This window comes from Chiloscyllium plagiosum, unplaced genomic scaffold, assembly GCF_037043375.1.
Source record: "Chiloscyllium plagiosum isolate Xiang-an unplaced genomic scaffold, Cpla_swu_hap1 HiC_scaffold_25, whole genome shotgun sequence".
Classification (NCBI taxonomy): domain Eukaryota; kingdom Metazoa; phylum Chordata; class Chondrichthyes; order Orectolobiformes; family Hemiscylliidae; genus Chiloscyllium; species Chiloscyllium plagiosum.
The window spans coordinates 55,735,028-55,762,973 of record NW_028270163.1 but is presented as its reverse complement, the minus strand read 5'-3'; the positions used below and the strand labels follow the sequence as shown (position 1 = coordinate 55,762,973).

The following is a 27,946-nucleotide window of genomic DNA, read 5'->3' as shown; positions in this document are numbered from 1 at the left end:
TATACATGGATGCGACTGACAGTCTGGATTTTATGGTATGTTGTACAAAGCAGACACCATTTTAATTTTGTTGGAAATGTCACCCTGTGGCATGGGATCACTGAATAACAAATTCCACCATCGAAACAAGACATTCATTAAATAAATGTATTTTCTCAAGGTTTTAACATTATACTGGGCAAATTAATATTATTTGGCAAATTCCAATGTGTCATGATCACTTGTAATTCAGCAGTTACCAAAATGGAGGCTCTCTCATTCTTTGCTCAAATATTCCTGATTGGCAACGTGTTCCACGTGACCTTGTACTCAATATGGCTACCAAGGTGACATATTAAGTATGTAATAAAGACCACAAAAACGATACAAGACTGTGTGTAACCGAGAAGGAACACAGTCAAATAATGTGGAAGGTATTGGTGTTGTTTCATTAGTTTCTTCTAGGAACGTTTTCCATTGCTCCGGTGTAGAACTGGTGTTAGGTTGGAATAGATGCATTCCTGATGGGAGGGAGGGAAAAAACATACTCAATATTGATACGTTAGGCTGTTTATAACAATCATTAGTTAAATTCACAGACTGCTCCTTTATTTCAGTGAGTAGTTGAGAAACACATTAGGAAAATCCCCAGTTAATTTGATCCCAGCTCGTTCTGGTATTGCGAACACAGCCCACTGCCTACCCTGGAACTTTATAAAATTAAATTTCATAACAACCCACAACTGGTAATATTAGGGCAGATGATCAAATAGTTGGTTGACAAAGTATGACTTAAAAGGTTTAGGGTCCAGGCAGTTGTGGATATCACCATCAACGGTGGAATGATTAATATTAGGAATATTAATAAGCCAGAATTAGAAGCGAAAGTGTTTTAAGGTTGGAGGAGACTACAGAGATAGAGAGAGGTGAGGCTATGGAGGGATTTGAAAATAAGCATAAGGCAGCATCGCTGGACTGGGAATCAATGCAGATCAGTGAGCACACAGGTAATTTAATAAAACTTAATAAACAACGAACAGCAAAGCAAATTGAAGAGTTAAAAATAGAAATGGGCGGGTATCTCCTCTGATAATGTTTCTGTTGTCTTTACAGTAACAGTTTGTAGTTGGGTACAGACCAATAGAAATATTGCTGTAGTTAGTTGTAAGCTACACCATGACAGATACAGGAGTTTCTAAATGTATCCTGCACTCACTGTGGAGTCTCAATGGAGTCCAGCCAATGGCATGTCAAAATCCTGCAGTCTGAAATGATTTCGTCCAACAGTCCTGAACTGGAGCTGGAGGTGGCTGGTTTATCAGTGTAAGACTGAACATCTGAAATAAAGATAAAACAGTGATTGCCAAACAACTCTGAGTAACAGAGATAAATGGATCAGGAAAAATGCAATCAAGAGGGCATTGAAATATTAATTGGGTCAAAACAGTGTGCAAAAGTATGGGGAGAAAGCAGGGGATTGGCACAAGGTAAAGATGCTTGCTTGAAGAGCCAGTGTAGGTACAATAGACTGAGTGGTATCCCTCTGTGGCAGAACAATTCTGTAATAATTTCAGTAGGTAACTGCTTGGAGAAATATCAGGCTGAAACATATTGGCACAAAAACAACATGTACTGGATAAGCTCAGCAGGTGGTAGTCTCTGTGGAGAAAGAAAGAGTTAATGTTACAAGCCCAGAATGATTCGAATAGGATTCAGATTTGCAGCGTCTGCCTTACATTATTTTGACTGAAGCACGCCTTCAGCTCCACCAGGTGGCGACAGGAACATTACGATTGCCCACTGCATCCTAAATAAGAAGGAGCCAGGAGACTGGGAACATTCAAAACTTCGGCTGCAGCAGTGAAATGCTGGAGGCTGCCAGTGTTTGTGTGTGAGCAAGGGCCAATCCTTTAATAAGAGCAAGGAGCAATCTGGAACAAGCAGTCATAAATGTGGCAGAGCCGTGAGTGAATCACAAGGTTCCCATCCACATGTAACCACTTCTCCCCATTCATGCAGAAATATACAACAGGTGATGGCACAAAAATAGGCCATTCAGCCTGTCATGTCTATACTGGCTCTTAGGTGAAAGTGAGGACGGCAGATGCTGGAGATTAGAGTCGAGAGCGTGGTGCTGGAAAAGCACAGCAGGTCAGGCAGCATCCGAGGAGCAGGAGAAGTGACCTTTTGGGCAAAAGCCCTTCATCAGGAATTCACCAGGCTTGTAGTCAGTCTCACTCCCCTCCATTTCCTCCACAGTCCTACAATTTATTTTTAGGTTCTATTATATTCCATACAGTATGGAAACAGGCCCTTCAACCCAAGAAGTCCACACCGACCCTCCGTAGAATACGCAACCCAGACACATTCCCCTACCCTATATTTACCCCTGACTAATGCACCTAACACTATGGAAATTTGGCATGGCCAATTCACCTGACCTGCACATCTTTGGAGTGTGGGAGGAAACCGGAGCACCCGGAGGAAACCCACGCAGACATAGAACATAGAACATAGAAGAATACAGCGCAGTACAGGCCCTTTGGCCCTCGATGTTGCGCCGATCCAAGCCCACCTAACCTATACTAACCCACTATCCTCCATATACCTATCCAATGCCCGCTTAAATGCCCATAAAGAGGGAGAGTCCACCACTGCTGCTGGCAGGGCATTCCATGAACTTATGACTCGCTGAGTGAAGAACCTACCCCTAACTTCAGTCCTATATCTACCCCTCCTTAATTTAAAGCTATGCCCCCTTGTAATACCCGACTCCATACGCGGGAAAAGGTTCACACTGTCAACCCTATCTAACCCCCTAATCATCTTGTACACCTCAATCAATTCACCCCTAAACCTTCTTTTCTCTAATGAAAACAGCCCCAAGTGTCTCAGTCTATCCTCATACGATCTTCCTTCCATACCAGGCAACATCCTGGTAAACCTCCTCTGCACCCGTTCCAGTGCCTCCACATCCTTCCTATAGTATGGCGACCAAAACTGCACACAATATTCCAGATGCGGCCGCACCAGAGTTTTATACAATTGCATCATGACCTCAGGACTCCGGAACTCAATTCCTCTACCAATAAAAGCCAGTACGCCATATGCCTTCCTCACCGCACTATTTACCTGGGTGGCAACTTTCAGAGATCTGTGTACATGGACACCAAGATCCCTCTGCTCATCCACACTACCAAGTATCCGACCATTAGCCCAGTACCCCATCTTTTTGTTATTCTTCCCAAAGTGAATCACCTCACATTTAGCTACATTGAATTCCATTTGCCACCTTTCTGCCCAGCTCTGCAGCTTCTCTATATCCTGCTGTAACCTGCCACATCCTTCCTCACTGTCAACAACTCCTCCGACTTTCGTATCATCCGCAAACTTGCTCACCCAACCTTCTAACCCCTCTTCCAGGTCATTTATAAAAATGACAAACAGCAATGGTCCCAAAACAGATCCTTGCGGAACACCGCTAGTGACGGCACTCCATGAAGAAACTTTGCCATCAACTACTACCCTCTGTCTTCTTCCATCCAGCCAATTACTAATCCAAACCTCCAACTCACCCTCAATGCCATATCTCCGTATTTTCTGCAGTAGCCTACCATGGGGAACCTTATCAAACGCCTTACTAAAATCCATATATACCACATCTACCGCTTTCCCCTCATCAACCTCCTTCGTCACCTTTTCAAAGAATTCAATAAGGTTTGTGAGGCACGACCTGCCCTTCACAAAACCATGCTGACTATCCTTGATCACATTATTCCTATCCAGATGTGCATAAATCCTATCCCTTACAATTCTCTCTAAGACTTTGCCCACAACAGAAGTGAGACTCACCGGCCTATAGTTACTAGGGTTATCCCTACTCCCCTTTTTGAACAAGGCTACTCCCCTTTTTGAACAAGGGGAGACACGGGGAGAATGTGCAAACTCCACACAGACAGTCGTCCGACGTGGGAATTTAACCCGGGTCCCTGGCACTGTGAGGCAGCAGTGCTAACCACTGAGCCACCGCACCGTATTTTCTTCATAATATCTTCCAATTTCTCTTTGAAAGCCACAATTGAATCTTGCTCTGCTCTATCTTAAAGCAGTGCATTCCAGATCCTAATCATCCAATACATCAAACAGCTTTTCCTAGTTTTGTTGCTGACATTCATCCTCTACTGGAATCCTCTGGTTCCTGACTTTCCAACAATAAGAACTGGTTCTCTCTTCTCTGTCTCAGCCCATCATTTTTTGAATAACTCAAATTCCCTCTCAAGCTTCAGAAAGGGGAATAGCCCCAGCGTTGACATAACTATCAGTATAACTATCTATATAACTATCTGTATAACTATCGGTATAACTATAAATAGCTATATAACTATCTGCATAACTATCGGTATAACTATAACTATCGGTATAACTATTGATATAACTACATATAACTGTGTAACTATAGGTATAACTAGCTACCTAACTATTGGTGTAGACTGAAATTCCTCGTCCCTGCAATCATTTTCCTGCACTCTCTGTAATGTCTTCACCTAAAGTGTCATAATTAGTCAGAATACACTGGTTCAGGCTGAATTATGGTAAACTTCCTTCTCATTGTACTCTATGTCTCTATTTATAAAGCTCAGAATTCCCTATGGCCTTTTAACCATTTTCTCAATTTGCTCTGCAATTTCTAAGGATTTGTGCACATTTGCCCTCAGGTCTCTCATACCCTCATTTCAAGCGCACTGTTTTAGTTTTTATTACCACTTCTTGTTCTTCTGACTAAAATGTCTTATTTTACACTTTTCTGCATTAAGTTTTATTTACCACGTGTCTGCCCAAGTTTATCCTTTTATTGTACATCACAAAAAGCAATAAGGCTGCTATGTCGCATTTTCTCAAACATCTTTTGGAAATCAATGCACACCACATCAATGCATTACCCTCCCCAACCCTCAGCCCCATGGGAATGGGTGGTAGTGTCCTCCTGGGAGATCTAATGCAGGAGGGAATTATACAGTGAATGGCAGAATCCTTAGTAGCATTAACATACAGAGGAATCTAGGTGTACAGGTCCAGAGTTCTCTGAAAGTGGCAACACAAGTGGATAAGATGGTTAAGAAAGCAGATGGTATGCTAGCCTTCATTGGTCAACGCATAGAGTATAAAAATCGGCAAGTCATGTTGCAGCTGTATAGAGCTTTAGTGAGGCCACATTTGGAATATTGTGCACAGTTCTGGTTGCATGCTACTAGAAGAATGCAAAGGCTTTGGAGAGGGTGCAGAAAAGATTTACCAGGATGTTGCCTGGTTTGGAGGGTATTAGAAATGATGAGAAATTGGACAATCTTGCTTTGCTTTCCCTTGAACATCAAAGGCTAAGGTGCGACCTGATAAAAGTTTACAAAACGATGAGAGGCATGAATAGAATGGGGCCTTTCTCCCCAGGATAGAAATGTCAATTACTCGGGTTATAGGCTTAAGATAAAAGGGGTAAGTTTAAAGGAGATGTGAGAGGTAAGATTTCTTTACAACAGAGGTGCCTGGAATGTGCTGCCAATGTGAGGCGGGTACAAGAGCAACATTTAAGAGGCATCTTGACAGATGTGTGAATAGGCTGGGACTATAGGGATATGGACCATGTAGAGGAAAAGGGTTAGTGTAGAAAGGCATCAAGTGTCAGTGCTGTCTTGGTGGGCTGAAGGGCTTGTTTGTGTTCTCTTTGTTCTTTGCACCATTCCCCAAGTTTCTACATTGTGTCTATCCTCTAAACCCCAATAATATTCCGGATAACGTGTGGCCAGCTCTTCTTGGCTAATCAATCCGACTGGAGGTACAGTGACTTCAAAACTGAGTACAGTTTCTCCCTTGGACTGTGACCAAGGCTCCATAACTGAAGCAATACTTCCTCCAAATTGACAATCCAGGCTTTTTGATGGCACCGCACTGGATTTACTGCACTGGAGGCACCGCACTGGACTTATTGCACTAGAGTCACTGCACTGGATGTGATGTGGCATGTGTACCACGCTTGGCATTTTGGGGGTCTATGCCAAGAAACCAGTGCCAAGAGACCAGTGGAGAATAAATGCACATGAATGGAATGTTCCTCAGGTGTGATGCCTTCTATGTTGAAGTAGCCCATTCAACACTCACTATGAGGACCCAGTTGGACAGTGAGGGGCTGAAGGTCTTCCTGAAACTGCAGTAAAAGGCAGAATCACTACCTTCAAGATATGAATAGGAAGAAGATTCAGAAAGAAATACAATTACTTACTGGAATCAATCTTTAATTTTGCAAAGGATTTAGGAACGTCATAAATCCCACTCTGACAATTTTCTGATAAGAAAAACAAAATAAAGTCATGAACGTATATCAGGCGTGAAAATAATAGCTCTCTTGCTCCCTCTCTCCCTCACTACTTTCTTCAGCCACAGAAAGATCAGGAGGCACTCACTCCTCACAAAGTCTTTAACAAGATCTCTCTGCACAGATCTGCTGAGAAAGTTACATGTAATAGCTGAAAGATGTCTGAGAGAAGCACAATCTCTGACAGTCCACCTTCCCTAACATACATAAGAGTGTCCATGCTGCTAAGCTGCTGATTTCAGCTACAGTGCCATGGGAGGCACTGAGACCAACTGTTTGTAAGGGAAAGAAGAATGAATGAGGAATGGGCTGATTTTATGCAAGTCTCTGGGCAGCTGAGACTAAATAACAACATTAGATACTTGAATAATTTCCAAAGTTTGAGAAGCAGAAATCTGTGTCAGTACACAATATACAGGCACCTGTGAACACATTTACATCAGATACACATAACCCTATGAATATATTGAGATCAGATATACACAGTCTTGTGGGTACATTGAGAATGGATAGAGACTTGTGTGCACAATTGAGATATATAGATACTTCACAGGTAGGTGGAACTAGTTTAATTTGGGAAATTGGTTGGCTTGGGCTAATTGGACCAAAGGGTCTGTATCCATTCTGTATGACTCTATGATTGAGTGTGCATATAGGCAAACTGTACTGAACTCTGCATGTACATTTACAAAGACTTCTATCTGCATTTAATGATGATGCCCAGAGCTTTTGTTTGTTTAATACAATGAACACAACTCTGTTATAGCTGGATAGGGATTGGTGCAGACTGGCAGTGTACCTCTGCAGTGTTTCTTCAATTGCTGGAGAACATTTGTAGGCTCATGCATATCTCTGTATGCAACAATATTTAACTCAGTTTAAAAGGCATTGTTAATTCGTATACCTTTGCCAGGAACCTCAGACCATGGACTCTGAGCATCATTTGCTTTCCACTCCTCTTTATTTGGGAACTGGTTACATGTGAGATCTATAAATGAAGAAAAAGATCATCAAGCCAAACATTAAATGCCGTGGCTGCTTTGTAGAGTAGGGTGAGGGCTTCCCAGCTGTCAGTTCAATCCTTCAGAATGGTGAGGAAAATCTCTTTGTTTTGTTGAGTGTAGCTAAGACACTGAGTTTGTGCTGATGATTCCAACCAGAAAAAATGTGTCTCTCTGGAATCCTGGATTAACATTTATTCTTTAACCAATTCCTTATCTGGTCGCTATTTCTTTGCTATTTGGAGGAACTTGCTGTACATAAATTGGTTGCCCCTTGAGTCTCTTCCACCATGCATTTAGAACGCAATTCATACATAGGCGTTTCCTACCTATGTATGAATTGAAATGAAAAAACAGGCAGGATGAACACATGGCTTGAGAGATGGTGGAGGAGGGAGGGATTCAGATTTGTTGGATATTGGGACCGGTTCTGGGGAAGGTGGGACTATTACAAAAGGGACGGTCTACATCTGAACCAGACCGGAACCAATATCCTTGGGGGAGTTTCTGCTGTTGGGGAGGTTTTAAACTAATGTGGCAGGGGGCTGGGAACCAGAACAGAAAACAAGTAGGCAGCGAGGTGGAGACTGGAGACCGTAAGAATTATGAAGATACCATTAATAAAGGGAAGAATAGGCAGAGAGCAGGTGAGCACAAAAGTACTGGTGGCCTGAAATGCATCTAGTTTAATGCAAGGAGTACAGTGTGTAAGGCAGATGAACTTAGGGCTTGGATTGGTGCCTGGGAGTATGACGTTATTGCAATCACAGAGACTTGGTTGAAGGAAGGGCATGATGATTGGCAACTAAATGTTCCAGGATATAGATGCTTCAGACAGGACAGGGAGGGAAGTAAAAGAGGGGGGTGGAGTTGCATTGCTGGTCAAGGACGATATCACGGCTGTGCTAAAGGAGGACACAGTGGCGGTCTTGGATAGTGAGGCATTATGGGTGGAGCTGAGAAATAAGAAGGGTGCAGTTACATTGTTGGGGCTGTATTACAGACTTCCCAACAGTGAGCGTGAGGTAGAAGAACAAATAGGTAAACAGATTATGGAAAGATGTAGAGGCAATAGGGTCGTGGTGATGGGAGAATTTAATTTTCCCAACATTGACTGGGATACAGTTAACATCAGAAGTCTGGATGGAGTAGAATTTGTACGAAGTGTCCAGGAGAGTTTTCTAGAGCAGGATAAGGCCAATTATATCAAAATTAGGCAGGAGCTGGGAAATGTGGATTGGACACAGCTATTTGAAGGCAAGTCCACATTTGAGTTGTGGGAGGCTTTCAAAGATCGGTTAACGGCATGTCCCGTTGAGGGCAAAGGATAGGAAGGGCAAGATTCGTGAACCCTGGATGACAGGAGAAATTGTACGACTAGCCAAGAGGAAAAGGGATGCGTACATAAGGTCTAGGCAGCTAAGAACAGAATGGGCCCTGGTGGAATATCGGAAGAGTAGGACAAGTCTTAAATGAGGAATCAAGCGGGCTAAAAGGGGTCATGAAATAGCTTTAGTGAGCAGAATTAAGGAGAATCCCAAAGCATTTTATTCTTCTATAAGAAGCAAGCAGGAAGTAGAGAAATGATTGGTCCACTAAAAGATAATGAAGGAAGGCTGTGTGCCGAACCTGAGAGAATGGGTGACATTCTGAATGATTACTTTGCATCAGTGTTCACTGAGGAGAGGAACATGATGAATGTTGAGATTAGAGATAGAAGTTTGATTAGTCTGGATCACGTTGACCTAAGTAGGGAAGATGTGTCGGGTAGGCTAGTGGTTATTAGGGTGGACAAATCCCCAGGATCGGATGGGATCATTATCTTTTAGTGGACCAATCATTTCTCTAGTTCCTGCTTGCCTCTTATAGAAGAATAAAATGCTTTGCGATTCTCCTTAATTCTGCTCACTAAAGCTATTTCATGACCCCTTTTAGCCCAGGTTGCTGAGGGAGGCAAGAGAGGAAATAGCTGGGGCCCTGATAGATATCTTTGTGGCATCTTTAAATACAGGTGAGGTGCTGGAGGACTGGATGGTTGCTCACGTTGTCCCCCTGTACAAGAAGGGTAGTAGGGATATTCCGGATAACTACAGACCAGTGAGCCTGACATCGGTGGTAGGAAAGTTGCTGGAGAAGGTACTGAGGGATAGGATCTATTTATATTTAGAAAAGAATGGGCTTATCAGTGATAGGCAATATGGTTTTGTGTGGGGGAGATCGTGCCTTACCAACTTAGTAGAGTTCTTCGAGGAAGTGACCAAATTGATAGATTAAGGAAGGGCTGTTGATGTCATATACATGGACTTTAGTAAGGCGTTTGATAGGGTTCCCCATGGTAGACTAATGGAGAAAGCGAAGTCACTTGGTGTGCAGAGAGTTCCAGCTAGGTGGATAAAGAACTGGTTGAGCAATAGGAGACAGAGAGTAGTAGTTGAAGGGAGTTTCTTGAAATGGAGAAAGGTGACCAGTGGTGTTCCACAGGGGTCAGTGCTGGGGCCACTGTTGTTTGTGATATACATAAATGATCTGGAAGAGGGCACTGTTGGTATGATCAGCAAATTTGCAGATGACACGAAGATTGGTGGAGTAGCAGAAAGCATGAGGGACTATCAGATAATACAGGAGGATATAGATAGACTGGAGAGTTGGGTGGAAAAGTGGCAGATGGTTTTCAATCCAGACAAATGTGAGGTGATGCATTTAGGCAAGACCAATTCTACAGCGAATTATACAATAAATGGAAGAGCCTTGGGAAAAGTTGATGGGCAGAAATATCTGGAAGTGCAAGTCCATTGTACCCTGAAAGTTCCTGCACAGGTGAAAAGAGTGGTCAAGAAGGCATATGGTATGCTTGCCTTCATTGGACGGGGTATTGAGTATAAGAGCTGGCAAGTCATGTTAAAATTGTGCAAGACATTGTTTCGGCCGCATTTAGAATACTGTGTACAGTTCTGGTCGCCACATTACCAAAAGGATGTGGTGCTTTGGAGAGGGTGAAGAGAAGGTTTACGAGGATGTTGCCTGGTATGAAAGGTGCCAGCTATGAAGACAGGTTGAGTAGGTTAGGTTTATTTTCACTAGAAAAAAGGAGATTGAGGGGGACCTGTTTGAGGTTTACAAAATCATGAAGGGTATAGACAGGGTGGATAGAGACAAGCTTTTTCCCAGGGTGAAGGAGTCAATAATGAGAGGTCACGCTTTCAAGGTGAGAGGTGAAAAGTTTAAGGGGGATACACACGGCAAGTACTTCACACACAGGGTGGTGGGCGTTTGGAACGCGTTGCCAGCAGAGGTGGTAGAGGCAGGCACGGTAGACTCATTTAAGATGCATCTGGATAAATGCATGGGTAGGTGGGGAGTAGAGGCATATAGATGCTTAGGAATTGATCGACAGGTTTAGACAGTACATTTGGATCGGCTCAGGCTTGGAGGGCCGAAGGGGCTGTTCCTGGGCTGTAAATCTTCTTTGTTCTTTGTTCTACCTATCAACCGTGATAGCATTTTCAAAGTACCTCACTGACTGTGAAGGCTCTTGGACTGTTGAGGGGTCATGAACAACATTGTACAAATAGAGGGTTTTTTTCCCTTTCTGTGGGAACGGACACTCTTATACTCCCTAAGAGATATTCGGAATGAACCTGTAAGTAAATAGTGATGTCAGCAGTTTGAACAACTGTCTGCATTTAGGAAAAGCACATTCTTTCTATGAATAGTCCATAGTCAACATGTTCTTGCTGTGTAATGCAAATAGAACTACGCAGTCCACAGTGGTTTGAGATAAACTGAAGGATTTTCTATTTCTAGAATCAATTAGTCAGATCTCCAGATTCAATTCAAAAGAACATTTTACAATGCAAATAAATATAATTTAGAGACATAGAGATGTACAGCATGGAAACAGACCCTTCGGTCCAACCCATCCATGCCGACCAGATATCCCAACCCAATCTAGTCCCACCTGCCAGCACCCGGCCCATATCTCTCCAAATCCTTCCTATTCATATACCCATCCAAATGCCTCTCAAATGTTGCAATTGTACCAGCCTCCACCACTTCTTCTGGCAGCTCATTCCATACCCATACCACCCTCTTTTATATCCTTCCCCTCTCACCCTGAACCTATGCCCTCTAGTTCTGGACTCCCCAACCCCAGGGAAAAGACTTTGTCTATTTACCCTATCCATGCCCCTCAATTAAGCTCCCCCCTCAGTCTCTGACTATCCAGGGAAAACAGCCCCAGCCTCTTCAGCCTCTCCCTATTGCTCAAATGCTCCAACCCTGGCAACATCCTTGTAAATCCTTTCTGAACTCTTTCAAGTTTCACAACATCTTTCCGATAGGAAGGAGACCAGAACTGCATGCAATATTCCAACAGTGGCCTAACCAATGTCTTGGACAGCCACAACATGACCTCCCAACCCCTGTACTCAATACTCTGACCAATAAAAGAAAGCATACCAAACGCCTTCTTCACTATCCTATCTACCTGCGACTCCACTTTCAAGGAGCTATGAACCTGCACTCCAAGGTCTCTTTGTTCAGCAACACTCCCATTAAATGTATAAGTCCTGCTAAGATTTGCTTTCCCAAAACTCAGCACCTCGCATTTATCTGAATTAAACTCCATCTGCCACTTCTCAGCCCCACTGGCCCACCTACCCCACTGCCCCACCTCCATTAAAAAGATCAGGAGGTGATGACTAATAATATCAACAACAGCTCCTTGTCCCAAGTGCTTGCTCACTCTTTGTTCTTCTCTGCCTGGCTTATTTGTCTTTCCTTTACCCACTCCCATGGCTTCGCACTGATCTCCCTTCATCCTTGCTTCACCCAGCACATCCTTTCCTGATCACTTCTGACCTACACACGTTATATTATTTTCAGATAATCCTATGCTGGTCATTAGGAGCATGTGGCAACAAATTTCCAAATAGCCAACACACAAATTGGAATCTCACTTGGAATGTGATGTGCTGTGTGCAGCAGGGACCCCTTGTCTCTGCTCTGGGAATTAGACAGCTTTTGGGACATGTAGGAAGCAGCTGCCAGCTCAATACCTGGTCCGATAGGGACTCAGAACCAATCCAGGGTTTCTAAAACTGTAAAGTATGTTATTCCTCAGCAGTGAAATAACTTTGTTTTGGTGAGTGCAATCTTATTATAAAAGTATGGAACAGTACATCCAAAGAAGATGTCATGTTTGCTTGAGAAGGGTCTTGCTGGTTCTCATACCAAGGCAGGTGTCAAAACACTGAACGGGCAGGCAGGCCATTTGCGTGATTACCGTCCCTGAACTCCGCTCAGCCCATCATGCTTATACTGTCTCTATGACAGTTCCACTGTCTTTTTCTTTCTTGTAATTCTGCAACACTCGCCCAAACTCACGATGGAACAGATATTGACTGCTCAACTGTCCTTTTTAGGCGCACTCCCAACTGGAATTATTCACGGTGTTAAAAAGGTTTCTGATCTCATCTCAAAAGCAATGAAAGTCGAGATTAAAGCATGTGTTTGGATCAATTGCACTCCACGCACCTATTGGACAGGGAACTGTGGCAACTCAACAATGTTTGGAACCAAGACAAACAGCACAATTAACTTCAACAGTTTTGCATTAAATTCACCAAATTAAATAAGCAAACACTATATCGTGTTACCTTTAGATAGGGGTACGGTGTCATGATCCACATCCTCCTCCCCGGTACTGGACGATGTGACACTACTCGAGCTCACATAGTAAGGTTCAGCTGCAATTGGACACCAGACACCATCAATAATAACACTCTGAATAAGTCTACTACTGACAAATCAACTTGAGTCTCAAAGCCAGCACTCAATTCTTCCACTCAATTTTGTGACTGACCTAAAAAGTCTGAACACTTCAGCAGAGTGTTCCGAGGTGTAGCCGGAGATTTGTGGAGATGTGTGGTGTCCGAGGTGAAGTCCTGACTGTGTGTGTTCAAGGACCTGAACAGCGTTGAGGAAGCCCGCAACTTGTTGGTGTCCCCATAGAGAGAAGCTGCTCTTTCCATAAGGCAGGGGATGTCATGCCTGGGGATGGGAAGCAGAGATACACAGTGAAGGCTATTCCAAAGTGATTGATTCAACAGGAAAACTTCCCACTACAAGAAAAATATAGTTCAATCCAATATAGACACCAGCCACCTCTCTCGTCATGTGTACAACCTGTCTTGGTGCCTGCCTCAGATGAAAGCACATTCTCATATTATTCTTTAAATCTGACTTTCACGCATTCTTATGTCAATCTCTGTCTGCAATTCTCTTGCTCCCAAAAATGCAACTCGTATCTTTACATCCTGCATGAGCCCCTCTTTCCACCACTGGCACCCTTAAATATAATTTTCTTCAAGACTCACGAATAGTTATAGAACAGGAAGGGCATGTGGCTGAAGAAAAGTCCACATTCTCCAAGTTCCACATCTTGCTGGGTCCTGCACCCTCCCACTTCACTGCCACTTTGTAACTTCTGATGTCTGTTCCCTCCATTCTGGGATTGGATTTAGATTAGATACAGATTTTCCTGCCCATTATGTGGGCATATGAACTGAATAATGCTCCTGTTCTCAATGAAATCTCTGACAGATTTTAACAATGTCCTCTTTCAGTGTGTAATAGTGCCTTAAGTGCCCTAACCTTCCTATCACAGCATCCAAATCCAATTCAAACTTCCCTGAATGGGTTTCTCTGCATTACTCAGTCTGCAGGATTATTCCAAGGATTCAATGTTCGGAATAAATCATTCCTTCCCAATATCTATTTTCAATTCACTCTGGATTCCAAGTGAGAAAGGATATTTTATTCTGGGCAATAGGTTGAGAACCAACTTTGAAACAATTGGCAAGAAAATCGGGGAGGGAGCGAGGAGCGAGGAGGGATTGTGTCACATTGAGGTCTTCTGCTAAAAAGGAAAGTCAAGTTAAAAAAAAAATATGCGGCTAATTGCTATGATGTGGAACACAGCCCCCGAGATTGTGGTGCTGATTGGGCGTGTTTTTGATGAGAACCCCTAATCTTCAGGGTTATTGGGAGGAAGCAGCACTCTGAGTGAAATTTGACAGCTCTTTCCCAGAGCTGGTTCAGGGGTCAATGACCTATTTCAGTCTATGCTTTAGCAATCTCCAACTCCTGTAAACTCCAATGCTTTCTGGTTTACTCCAGGCTAAGGTCCTGCATGATAAAGAAAACATGCTGCTGGGGAAAGCTCACCAGGTGCAAGCTGAATTCTTCTTCCCTGGTCCAGGAAGCTGCATGGCTTTCCACAGAAACTCCATCCAGATGGTCCGCAGGTCCGACCTTCCTGCAGCCTAGCACAGGAAACAAGGAGAGCACATTCAACAAGATGTGGAAGAAATGGGCTGTTGGAGTTTCTTAATTCCCGTAACAAAGCACTGGAATTGAACGTGAGGACTGAGCAGAGTAAATCCAGAACAAAGCTGATCAGTCAGATCCATAGACTGATCTCACATTGAAAACACAGAACCCGGTCAGGAGAGGGTCTGTTTAGACTCTGCATGAGATTCTTCTCAACCTTGGTCATCCCACCTCTTCAACCCTTTTCTCCCTCATGAGTTTATCCAGCTTCCCTTCAAATTCACCTCTAATTCACCACCTCAAGACCTCTCTTCAACATTGAGTTCCACATTCTCACCAATCTCCTGGTAAAGAATTTTGTCCTGAACTCCCGATTTTATTGTTTTTATTTATTTATTCACAGGATGAGAGCATCACCGGCTCGGTAACATTTATTGCCCATCCATAATAGGCCAGAGGGCAGTTAAGAGTCACCCACTTTGCTGTGGGTCTGGAGTCACATGTATGGCACACCTTCCCTAAAGGACATTATTGAACCAGATGGGTTTTTCCAAAAATCGACAATGGATTCATGGTCAATGTTAGACTGGTAAGTCCAAATATCTTTTGGATTAATTGGATTAGTGACCGTCTGATATTGACAATCAATTTCGGTCTCTTCTATAAGTGGAAACTCTTCATTATATCAATCAAATCCCTTGAGAGTCTCAAACATCTCAATCGCACTATCCTAAGTTTTCTCTTTTGCACAGAAAAGAATCCCAGCCTGTTAAATCTTTCCTGATAATTATCGTCAGTATTAGGACCATTCATCACTTGTTTATGATATAAACATGGCCCAGTTTGGTTGATCTGCTACGTGGTGACTCGGGCCTGATTTAAACTGCTAAAAGCACCTTTTGCTCCTAAAAATCCAAAGACCAGGACTTGGCAGGTTTTAAGTCTGGTCAATATTAAGTTAACTGGTCTTAGCTCAGGTATGTGAACGCCCACACAGATTTAGCCGACACATCTCTGAGTCAGCGATAAGTAAAATCAGCCATCAGCAAAAGGAACGGATTAAGCCATCTCAATACTTTGAAAGTTTGATTACAACTAAAGCTGAATTGTAACAAGTGAGGAAGTGAGTGGAAAACTTTTACATACACTTAGCAACAACAATGACCTGAATTTCTTTGGTGCCTCTAACATAGCAAAACATCTCAGAGTTAGGAACAAATGAGCAAGCTGCCTAGGCAGATGCAACCTGGAGGAGGCAGGTTTTAAGGAGTGTCTTAACGGAGGAAAAGGAGATTGAGAGGCTGAGAGGTTTAGGGAGGAAATTCTCGAGCTTCGGGCTATGGCAACTGAAAACACGGCTGCTCATGGTGGAGTGATTAAAACCAGGAATGTTCAAGATGCCAGAATTGGAGGAATACAGGGATCTCTGGTGGTTGTAGTTTGAAGCAATTATAGAGACCAGGGAGTGATTTGTAAACAAACTCAAGCAGTCTCAGAAAAACTCCTTTCAAACAATCACCATCTCCTTAGTGATATGTTTTTAAAGATCAGGTATCCAGCTTAAAGGATTTGAATTATTCCTATATTTCTAGGTACATAAATAGCTTGGTGTAAACCAAAGCACAGTTTGCCTCAGCATCCTGATGACTCACAAACACCTTTGAGTTATGGAAAAAGAGAAAAATGGCCCGTGAGAAAGGGTTTTGGATTAGGGGAAGGCAGATTTTATTAAAATAAGGTTGAATCTTACCAAAGTAAGTCAGGTACAGCTACCTCTGGATATATCCACAGCAGAGCTTAAAAATGTGTTGCTGGAAAAGCGCAGCAGGTCAGGCAGCATCAAAGGAACAGGAGAATCGACGTTTCAGGCATAAGCCCTTCTTCAGGAATGGCCGTTCCTGAAGAAGGGTTTATGCCCAAAACGTCGATTCTCCTGCTCCTTGGATGCTGCCTGACCTGATGTGCTTTTCCAGCAACACATTTTTAAGCTCTGATCTCCAGCATCTGCAGTCCTCACTTTCTCCTATATCCACAGCAGAACATTAGAGTGGGCTTCAAATGGAAATGGGGAAGTATAAGGCGCAACATCTTCCCTTCAGGGTGAAATGTAGGAACAAGAAGCCCAGAGAGGTCTGGCAGTCTCAGAATATTCCGGACTGGATGAGGAGGAAAATAATTTTTTAACAGGTCCAAAGGAAGCAAATCAATGGACAGCCTGGTGGAGTATAGAAAATGCTGTGCTCAAGCAGTGCCTCAGAAAGTAATTAGGAGAGCAAAGAGGGACATGAGAAACCCTAGAGGGTAAGATGAGGGAAAATCCCAGTGTATTAAAGAGAAGAGAAAAACCTCAGAAAAAGAGTAGGGACCAAGAGGGTGATCAGGGTTTGGAGTTGGAGGATGTTGGCAGGGTGGTAAATGATTACTTCACATTAATCTTCACTCTGGAGATGTTGGTACAGAGTTCAGGAAGAGGGACAGAGAGTCTGGAGCAGGTTGACAGAGGAGCGAGGAGGTATTGGGGGTTTTGGCAGGTTTAAAAATGAACAAATCCCAGGTCTGAATGGGTTGTACCCCAGGTCCAAGTGGGAGATGAGGGAGAAAATTACAGGGGAATCTGATCCAAATTTTGAATTCTTTGCTGGCCACAGGGGAGGTCCCAGAGGACTGGAGGATGGCTAGTGTGGTTCCACTTTACAAGAGTGTGGTAGAGACAAACTAAGGAAGGACAGACCAGTGAGTCTCACACCAGTGGTGGGAAACATTCTGAAGGAGGGAATAAACCTCCACTTGGAGAGACTGGGGTTAGAAAGGGATACAGTAGGAAAAGCAGGGATAGTCAGCATGGCTTTATCGGAAGGAGGTCAGGGGGTAGATGGATTAATCAGATGGGCAGGCCAGTGGCAGAAGGAATTGAAGCCTGAGAAGTGTGAGGTGATGCACATTGGAAAAAGTAACAGGACGAGGGAGAACTCGACAAATGGCAGGACATTAGGAAGCTCAGAGGGTTCCTGAAGGTGGCAGGACAGGTCAATAAAAAGTTAAGGCAGCACACAGGACATGGGGTGCGGGTCAGACCAGTGAGAGTGTAGAGGAAAGAAACTGTTTGGGGGAAGCAGGGGCAGAGTATTGACTGGGGGCCAGGAGCTTGTTTCATTCCTGGAGTGTTAATGTCGACAGGAAACATATTTCAACATCCACAGGACATTCCACAGGAGTGCTCTGGCTCAATGTTCAGTCAGTGTCAGGCAGCTCCAGCGATTTAAATGGGTCATACAGCAGTTTACAATCACAAAATCCCTACAATGCGGAAAGAAGCCATTTGGCCCATTGAGTGTGCACTGACCCTCTGGAGCATCCCACCCAGACCCATAACCCTGCATTTCCCACGGCCGGTCCACTTAACCTGCACATCTTTGGATTGTAGGAGGAACCTGGAGCACTCAGAGGAAACCCATGCAGACACGGGGAGAATGTGCAAACTCCACACAGACAGTCACCTGAGGCTGGAATTGAACCTGCGACCCTGGCATCACGAGGCAGCAGTGCTAACCACTGAGCCACCGTGCTGCCATGCTGCAATCGTAAAAACAGAAATTGCTGCAGAAACTCAGCAAGTCTGGCAGCTGCTGTGGAGAGAAACAAAACAAATGTTTCAGTTAGCAGTCACTGCTGCTTCAGAGCTCACATTTTGGGGAGCTCTCATGTACCTCAGGAGTTGCTAAATATCATCACGATACAGTAGGCTCATAGATTTATCTAACCCCGCCAGGTGAATTCATGGCCTTACACAATTAGACTTACCAGCAATTTCCTCTTCCCGTTTTTCATAACTATTTCAAAGGGATACTCGCGGTTGGTGGCTTTGAGTTCTCTCACAGACTGAACCTGTTGTGGCATAAGTTCTGTGATTAGTAGATACAATCTGTTAAAACTATATTTATTTGCATTTTTTCTTCCTTCTCTTGACGCCTGGGCTCCTGCTGCAATACAATCCCATGAGAATCATTACTGGCAGATTCTTCACTAAAGTGGCCATGTTTTTATGTGCATTAGCGAGACAACATGTTTCGTGATGGATGTTAAGTGAACTAGCCTACAGTTAATATAGTTGATTCAAATGATCAATAAACTCTTCAGATCAGCAGGTACAGATGAATCACCTCACTGTCAGGGTACATAATTCTTTATATAACCTACAGAGGGGCACTCTGCTCTGAGTGCCACTGCAGAGACCTGAGCTCATGCTCCCAGCAGCCCTCATTCTAAGGGTATCTCTTTGCTGTTTGTGGGTTTGGCTGTGCACAAATTGGCTGCAACTTTCCTACATGATATATGTGACTACACTTCATGAATTGTGTGTGAAGATCTAAGACATTGAACAGAAGATTTTTGAAGGCAGGTTTTAAGACTTTCAACTGTTGGAACTCTTGTAGATTTGACCGAGACATGGTAAACTGCTTAAGGAACACAAAGGCACCGCAAGGTGAAGGTGAGAGAACCATCAAATCTCCTTCAGGATGTGAAAAGATAGAGTTCATACAATGCAGACTCATTAACTTAGTACAGTCTCAGAAAGACATTAACAAAAGGAAAACTCCAGGACATTGACAGCATGACTGTCACAAACAAACTCACCCAAACAGAACATTTTAGAAATACAAACTGGAACCACATTTCCAGAGAGTTTTCTGTGAACATTTGGATATTATGGCAAGGGAAGCTATTATCTCCACTGTTCTTCCTCTCAGAGAAATGGATTTGGTTCCCATGGAAGTAAGCACAGAGAGGACGCTTCAGGAAGTCACAGATAACTGCAACATTCACCACTGCTGAAAGCTTCCAAGAAAGCTGCCAAACAATAATCATGGCCTCAAGTTGAAATCTGACACCTGAAAACACACCAAAAGGACTCCAAACTATATACCTTTTCTGTCTTCTTTTGTATTGCCACTATCCCCTTCAAACTTTGTATGTGCATATGTCTGTGTCTCTGTGAGTGCATGTGTATGCATGTGTGTGTGTCTGTGTGCGAGTTTGAGTGCATATGTCGGTGTCTATGTGTGCATGTGTGTGCATTGGGGGGTAGGAGTGGGGAGGATAGTATTTGTATTTTGTATTTGTTAATTTGTTGGAGAGTGTTTGTGTGTATTCATTTGTGTTTGTGTGTGTTTGTGTATATCATTTATGATAACGTGTGAGTGTGTTCGTGTGTATCAGTGTTTGTGTGTATGTTCATGAGTATCTGTGTGAGTGTGTGCGTATTTGTTTATGTGTGTGCATTTGTTTGTGATAGTGTATGTTTGTTTGTGTGCACGTGTTTGTGTATGATTGTGTACATGTTTGTGTATGTGTGAGTGTGAGTGTCCTAGGGAAGGACAGACCAGTGAGTCTCACACCAGTGGTGGGAAACATTCTGAAGGAGGGAATAAACCTCCACTTGGAGAGACTGGGGTTATGTGAGTGAGTGAGTGAGTGAGTGAGTGAGTGTGTGTGAGTAAGTGAGTGTGTGTGTGTGAGTGTGCAAGTGTGCAAGTGTGCAAATGTGTGTGTCTGTGCGTGCGTGTTTTGTGTGCATGTGAGAATGTGTGTATGTTTCTGCGTGCAAAGCCCAAGTGACTACAGAGGCCATATGCTTGACACCTTATTATTTTTTGGGGTGTGACAGATAATAGACTTACTCTTCCTTTAACTCAAGAAAACCTTGTGATTGGCTAATTTGTTACAGTAAAAAATAGTTAAATATATTTTGTTTGGCTTGAAGAATTGCCTTGCAACAAAAGTAACTTCAAACTTTGTAGTTCTTGATGATCTTACATCATTCCTCTGGTCACCAGTCTGCCACTAGAAGCCAAATCTCTGTCTGTGCTATCAATCCCCGCTTCATTTTAGAAACTTCTAATAAGTCTCTGTTCAATTTTCTGTGATCCAAGGAGAACAATTCCATCTTCTCCAGTCTCCACCTAACTGAGTCCCTCATGATAATCTTCTTTTGACATCTTCTTGAAACTCTCAAAGATTTTGACAACTTTCTAAACATTGAAGTCCAGACTGGAGACAATACACTAGTTGATCACCAATCAGTGACTTCTGAGGATTCAGTATAGCTTCCTTGTTTTTGTACATTGTCCTTAAGGTCCTTAATGTATTTTTAAACAGGTTCACCAACTTATCCTGTGACCTTCTAATATTTGGAAAAGTCTCGTGCTTGAGGCCACTTTTTAATCACTGTCCTTATTTTTACCTTCTCTTCATTAACCTGCTGAATCCCTTGATCAATTTTCAGATTGTAGTTTCACTATAATCTCTATCTATGTCTGTAATCTGTAACCCTTCTCCCTGTGAAATGAATAATACCCTTCTGTGAATCATAAACTAAGATATTCACATTTACACAGTTCAGTACATCATTTAATCCCAGTAACAGAGACACAATTATATTGTGAAGTGATCCTCAAATGAATATTCCTAAGAACAGCCTGAATTGCTTCAATTTCCTGTATCGAGTGCTGAGTTTATTTAACTCTGTTCTTCTCGTACAGTCAGTAACAATTTGTTCAATGTTAAATTTTAAAAGTATGCTCCAGACAGGACATAGTCAGGATGCTTGGGAAATATGGTCACATGTCTCCATTGCCTTAAAGTAAATAGATTGGAAAGAAACAAGATCTTTATGGTGAGTGTGTGTAGAATAAGGTGCATAATCTTAAAATTAGAGCCCAGCCATTCATGAGAATGCAGAAAAAAAAATTGTTGAAGAGTGGAAACTGAATCCTACCAATAAAAACCAACAGATACTAGCTGAGTCAATATTTTAAAACCAGAGATCAAACAAGCTAAACAAGACTTTACAATGATATGAAACGAAGGTTGGTGCATTAAACTACAATACAGACTAATCATGATTCTATTGAATGACAGTGCAGAATTGAGAATCAGGTGAATTCTCTCACTCTCCCAACCCCTACAAACCTTGTGGCTTTAAAGAGTATGACCAACAAATACAACACAAAATCGACAAAACACAAAATCGACAAAAGCAAAGGCAAAAGATCCTTCAGTGATTTTTGTCCTTTTCTGATTGCACCTTTTCTGAGTTTACCTGTCTATGAGTCATTCAGTGACTGGCAGGTGAGCTGTAGATCAGCTCTTTGGGTGTCAGTGTTTCTGCTTGAATCATTTGTGAAATCGCCTCAGGGTGGTTTACTGTCTGAATTTCCCACACTTTGTGCCAGTGACAAGCCTCTTTTCTCATGCACTTTCCCACAATAAACGTGTCATCAAAAACTGCTCTTCCCATTCTCTCGGCAAAATATAAAAACATTGTATTCCAATAGATTCATCGAGTCAGAGAGATGTACAGCATGGAAACAGACCCTTCGGTCCAACCCGTCCATGCCGGCCAGATATCCCAACCCGATCTTGTCCTGCCTGCCAGCACCAGTCCCATATCCCTCCAAACCCTTCCTATTCATATACCCATCCAAATGCCTTTTAAATGTTGCAATTGTACCAGCCTCCACCAGCTCATTCCATACACACACCACCCTCTGTGTGAAAAAGTTGCCCCTTAGGTCTCTTTTATACTTTTCCCTGCTGACCTTAAACCTATGCCCTCTAGTTCTGGACTCCCAACCCCAGGGAAAAGTCTTAGTCTATTTATCCTATCCATGCCCCTTTTGATTTTATAAACCTCTATAAGGTCACCCCTCAGCCTCCGACGCTCCAGGGAAAACAGCCCCAGCCTATTCAGCCTCTCCCTATAGCTCAAATGCTCCAACCTTGGCAACATCCTTGTAAACATTTTCAGAACCCCTTCGAGTTTCTCAATACCTTTCCAATAGGAAGGAGACCAGAATTGCATACAATATTCCAACAGTGGCCTAACCAATGTCCTATACAGCTGCAACATGACCTCCCAACTCCTGTATTCAGTACTCTGACAAATAAAGGAAAGCATTCTTAACGCATTCTTCACTATCCTATCTACCTGCGACTCCACTTTCAAGGAGCTATAAACCTGCACTCCAAGATCTCTTTGTTCAGCAACACTCCCTGGGACCTTAACATTAAGTGAATATGTCCTGCGAAGACTTGCTTTCCCAAAATGCAGCACCTCACATTTATCTGAATTAAACTCCATCTGCCACTTCTCAGCCCATTGGCTCATCTGGTCCAGATCCTGTTGTAATCTGAGGTAACCCTCTTCACTGTCTATTACACTTTCAATTTTGGTGTCATCTGCAAACTTACTAACTGTACCTCTTATGCTCGCATTCAAATCATTTATGTAAATGACAAAAGGTAGAGGACCCAGCACTGATCCTTGTGGCACTCCACTGGTCACAGGCCTCCAGTCTGAAAAACAACCCTCCACCACCACCCTCTGTCTTCTACCTTTGAGCCAGTTCTGTATCCAAATGGCTAGTTCTCCCTGTATTCCATGAGATCTAACCTTGCTAATCAGTCTCCCATGGGGAACCTTGTCAAACGCCTTACTGAAGTCCATATAGATCACATCTACTGCTCTGCCCTCATCAATCCTCTTTGTTACTTCTTCAAAAAACTCAATCAAGTTTGTGAGACATGATTTCCCACACACAAAGCCATGTTTACTATCCCTAATCAGTCTTTGCCTTTCCACATACATGCACATCCTGTCCCTCAGGATTCCCTCCAACAACCTTCCACCACCGACATCAGGCTCACTGGTCTATAGTTCCCTGGCTTGTCCTTACCACCCTTCTTAAACAGTGGCACCACGTTAGCCAATCTCCAGATTTCCGGCACCTCACCTGTGACTATCGATGATACAAATATCTCAGCAAGAGGCCCAGCAATCACTTCCCTAGCTTCCCACAGAGTTCTAGGGTACACCTGATCAGGTTCTGGGGATTTATCCACTTTTATGCGTTTCACGACATCAGCACTTCCTCCTCTGTAAAATGGACATTTTGCAAGATGTCACCATCTATTTCCCTACATTCTATATCTTCCATGTCCTTTTCCACAGTAACTACTGATGCAAAATATTCATTTAGTATCTCCCCAATTTTCTGTGGGTCCACACAAAGGCCGCCTTGCTGATCTTTGAGGGGCCCTATTCTCTCCCTAGTTACCTTTTTGTCCTTAATGTATTTGCACATACCCTTTGGATTCTCCTTAACTCTATTTGCCAAAGCTATCTCATGTCCCTGTTTTGCCCTCCTGATTTCCCTCTTAGTATAGTCCTATTGCCTTTATACTCTAAGGATTCACTCGATCTATCCTGTCTATACCTGACATATGCTTCCTTCTTTTTCTTAACCAAACCTTCAATTTCTGTAGACATCCAGCATTCCCTATACCTACCAGCGTTTCCTTTCAACCTAACAGGAATATACTTTCTCTGGATTCTCGTTATCTCATTTCTGAAGGCTTCCCATTATCCAGCCATCCATTTATCTGCAAACATTTGCCCCCCATCAGCTTTTGAAAGTCCTTGCCTAATACCATCAAAATTGGCCTTCTTCCCATTTAGAACTTCAACTTTTAGATCTGGTCTATCCTTTTTCCCCAGAGTGCTCCCCCACTGATACCTCAGTCACCTGCCCTGCCTCATTTCCCAACAGTAGGTCAAGTTTTGCACCTTCTCTAGTAGGTACATCCACATACTGAATCAGAAAATTTTCTTGTACACACTTAACAAATTCCTCTCCGTCTAAACCCTTAACGCTATGGCAGTTCCAGTCTATAATTGGAAAGTTAAAATCCCCTACCATAACCACCCTATTATTCTTACAGATAACTGAGATCTCCTTACAAATTTGTTTCTCAATTTCCCTCTGATTATTAGGCAGTCTATAATACAATCCCAATAGAGTGATCATCCCTTTCTTATGTCTCAGTTCCACCCAATTTCCCTGGATGTATTTCCAGGAATATCCTCCCTCAGTACAGCTGTACTGCTATCCCTGATCAAAAACACCACTTCCCCTTCTGTCTTGCCTCCCTTTCTATCCTTCTTGTATCCTGGAACGTTAAGCTGTCAGTCCTGTCCATCCCTGAGCCATGTTTCTGTAATTGCTATGATATCCCAGTCCCATGTTCCTAACCATGCCCTGAGTTCATCTGCCTTCCCTGTTAGGCCTCTTGCATTGAAATAAATGCAGTTTAATTTATCAGTCCTACCTTGTTCTCTGCTTTGCTCCTACCTGCCTGTCCATTTGACTCTCTCAACTGTATAATTTAGATAAATGTGAGGTGCTGTATTTTGGAAAGGCAAATCAGGACAGAACTTATCTGCTTAATGGTAAGGTCCTGCGGAGTGTTTCTGAACAAAGAGACCTTGAAGTGCAGGCTCATAGCTCCTTGAAAGTGGAGTCACAGGTGGATAGGATAGTGAAGAAGGAATTTGATATGCTTTCCTTTATTGGTCAGAGTATTGAGTACAGGAGTTGGGAGGTCATGTTGAGGCTGTACAGGACATTGGTTAGGTCACTTCTGGTATACATATTGTGCGCAATTCTGGTCTCCCTCCTATAGGAAGGATGTTGTGAAACTTGAAAGGGTTCAGAAAAGATTTACAAGGATGTTGCCAGGGTTGGAGGTTTTGAGCTATAAGGAGAAGCTGAATAGGCTGGGGCTATTTTCCCTGGAGTGTTGGAGGCTGAGGGGTGACTCATACAGGTTTATAAAATCATGAGGGGCATAGATAGGGTAAATAGACAAGGTATTTTCCCTGGGGTGGGGGAGTCCAAAACTAGAGGGTATAGATTTCGGGTGAGAGGGGAAAAATTTAAAAGGGTCCTAAAGGGCAACATTTTCACGCAGAGGGTGGTGGGTGTATCGAATGAGCAGCCAGAGGAAGTGGTGGAGCCTGGTACAATTACAACATTAAAAGGTATCTGGATGGGTACGTGAGTAGGAAGGTTTGGAGGGATATGGGCCAAGTGCTGACAAATAGGACTAGATTTATTTAGGATATCTGGTCAGCATGGATGAGTTGACCGAAGGGTCTGTTTCTCTGCTGTACATCTCTATGACTCTATAACCTGTTTCATGTCCTCAGGATGTCCCAGAATATTTCACAGCTAATTAAGTATTTTTGATATATACTCAATGGCATAATGTAGGAAATGTAGCAGTTAATTTATACACAGCAAATATTTAAAAGGAAATGATAGTTAGCACAATGTCTCAGAAATGTAAGTGTACAAATAGGTCCTTGGTTTTAATGTGGTCTGTTACAGGGAACCTTGGCATTGAGCATGTTTAACACTTCCAGATTTGTGATGTCTAAATAATTTTGCACAGGAAGATAATTGTATGGTTTATAAAACTGAGGAAGATGTTCGAAGCTGTGGTTCACTGTAATGTGGAAGTGCAGAGAGTTCCGCATTGAAGACTTCCCCTCATGAAACCCAACCCATTGTGTTCTAGTGAAACGCTGCTCACGTCCCACAGCAGTCCGTATGATACCAGTGTTCTGAACATTCTAACGGGAGATAGGCTCTCCCAAAACACAGAAAGTAGCAACAGGAAACAATGCTTCCCACATTCCATTTGATGGCAGAATAGGTTGAGGTACTGATTCACTGTGATACACAGCAAGACATTTCATGGCTATGCTTCCCAACCCTTTCCCAGTGAGACTCCAAAGAGAGGTTGAAATTCATTGTGAGCCCTCGGTGAGAGCAGAGAGAGTGAGTAGGGAGAGGGGAGTTGTGAGAGTGGGGGGTAATTGTTCAAGTTGCAGGGGATGTTAAACTGGGGAGCTGTTGGAGGGTTGTTAGGGTTTTTTTTGGGAGGTATTAGAGGCGGGTTTATTGGGGGGGTTGTTGGGGGGAATTTGGGGGGTTGTTAGAAGGGTGTTTGTTGGGGGGGATGTTAGAGGGGGGTTTGTTGGGAGATATTGGGGGGCTTGTTGGGAGGTTGTTGGGGGGGGTTTGTTGGGGGGGATGTCAGAGGGGGGTTTGTTCAGGGGATTGTTGGGAGGGTTGTTAGAGTGGTGTTTGTTGTGGGTGATTATTGGGGGGTTTAGAGGGGGCATTGTGAGGATGGGGTTTTGTTAGCGTGAGGGCTATTAGAGTGTGGGGGTAGGGGGAGAGAGCTGTTAGAGAGGAATGGAGCCCCATGGGGGTCACAGTTACCATAGAGTTTGTGACTCACTTCGCTCCCCCACCCTCTCCTGTAGACCAACCCTCCACCCCCACCCTCCCTTCAGGGTCCTGTCTCCCTGGTGCCCCTGCCGGGGGGTTCCCAACCCTGCCCCCTGCTGAGTCAGCCATGGGTTGGGGGGGTGGGAGCAGGGGTATTGGCCTGGAGCATGGAGCCCCCACTTTGCTGGGATTGCCAACAGCCCCAGAGATGGCTAGTGCTTTACCTGAAACCCCAAGCTGTACCTAATGTCAGAAACCAGTTTAACCAGGGCTCACCGTGTGGATGTAATATTGACCCCGTAGATGACACTGTAAGAAAGAAAACGAGAACGTTATTCAGGAGCAACACTGAGCCAAGGAACGATGCCAGATCAGTTAAGGAGGTGAGTGTGCTTTTTAAAGCTGTATACTCACTGCTTCACAATCCTTTTCAGTGTAGAAAAACAAGGTGGTATTCTGGAGCCTAAACCAGTATTTTGCCCAAGCAAACTTCTACAAAGGGGGGGAAAAAAAGCGAATTACAATCGTTACTCTTTTGGGAGACCAGACTCCTTCTACTTTCTTATACCTTATTTAAAAATGAACCTCCAAACACCACCCCCCCAAAAAAAACATTAAATAACAATAAAACAGCTTACCATCTTATCTTTTCGCTTTTTCAAATATCCTTCAAAAATCAGGTCTTTAACATTCTCGTCAGAAGCCATCCTAATGAATTTTTAGGGTTTGTTACTGGCTGACAAATTTCCCCTGATTGCTGAGACTGTGACCGGGAGTTGCTGTTCCCCACAAACCCTTCTGCAGTTTCTCACAAAGGATTAGCTATTTGTGCGTGTGTGTGACCTAGTACAGGTGTATAGGTGATTGCACCTCCCCCCAAAAACTTGACAATCAAGGTTTCACTTGCCAAAATACTTCCTTGTCCTCTGCCACAGGAGCAGTTTCAATAACCACTTAACCCTTTGCGAGTAAAATCTGACAGCTGCACACTTTCAAAAATGCAACGTTCAGTTCTGGCATTTCGAGAGAGATCCTGGGTCAATGCAGTGTTAGTTTCTTTTTAATCTTGGGCATAACTCACATAGGGAAAAAAATTCCAGCTTTTCACCTCATGAAAGGAAAAGTAAGTA

The 27,946-nt window shown here is 43.3% G+C and overlaps 1 protein-coding gene across 1 annotated transcript; it reads right to left on the bottom strand.

Annotated features, from left to right (window-relative positions):
* Positions 1 to 133: 133 nt before the first annotated feature.
* On the bottom strand, positions 134 to 27,597 carry LOC122562294 (uncharacterized). Its single transcript, XM_043715101.2, has 11 exons — positions 27,455 to 27,597; positions 27,231 to 27,308; positions 27,093 to 27,125; positions 18,481 to 18,564; positions 14,575 to 14,672; positions 13,211 to 13,398; positions 13,005 to 13,094; positions 7,251 to 7,334; positions 6,254 to 6,316; positions 1,196 to 1,316; positions 134 to 500 (listed from the first exon to the last, which is right to left on the bottom strand). Exons 1-11 carry the CDS (start codon positions 27,521 to 27,523, stop codon positions 479 to 481), a joined length of 930 nt encoding a protein of 309 aa, XP_043571036.2. The 5' UTR covers positions 27,524 to 27,597; the 3' UTR covers positions 134 to 478.
* Positions 27,598 to 27,946: the final 349 nt, after the last annotated feature.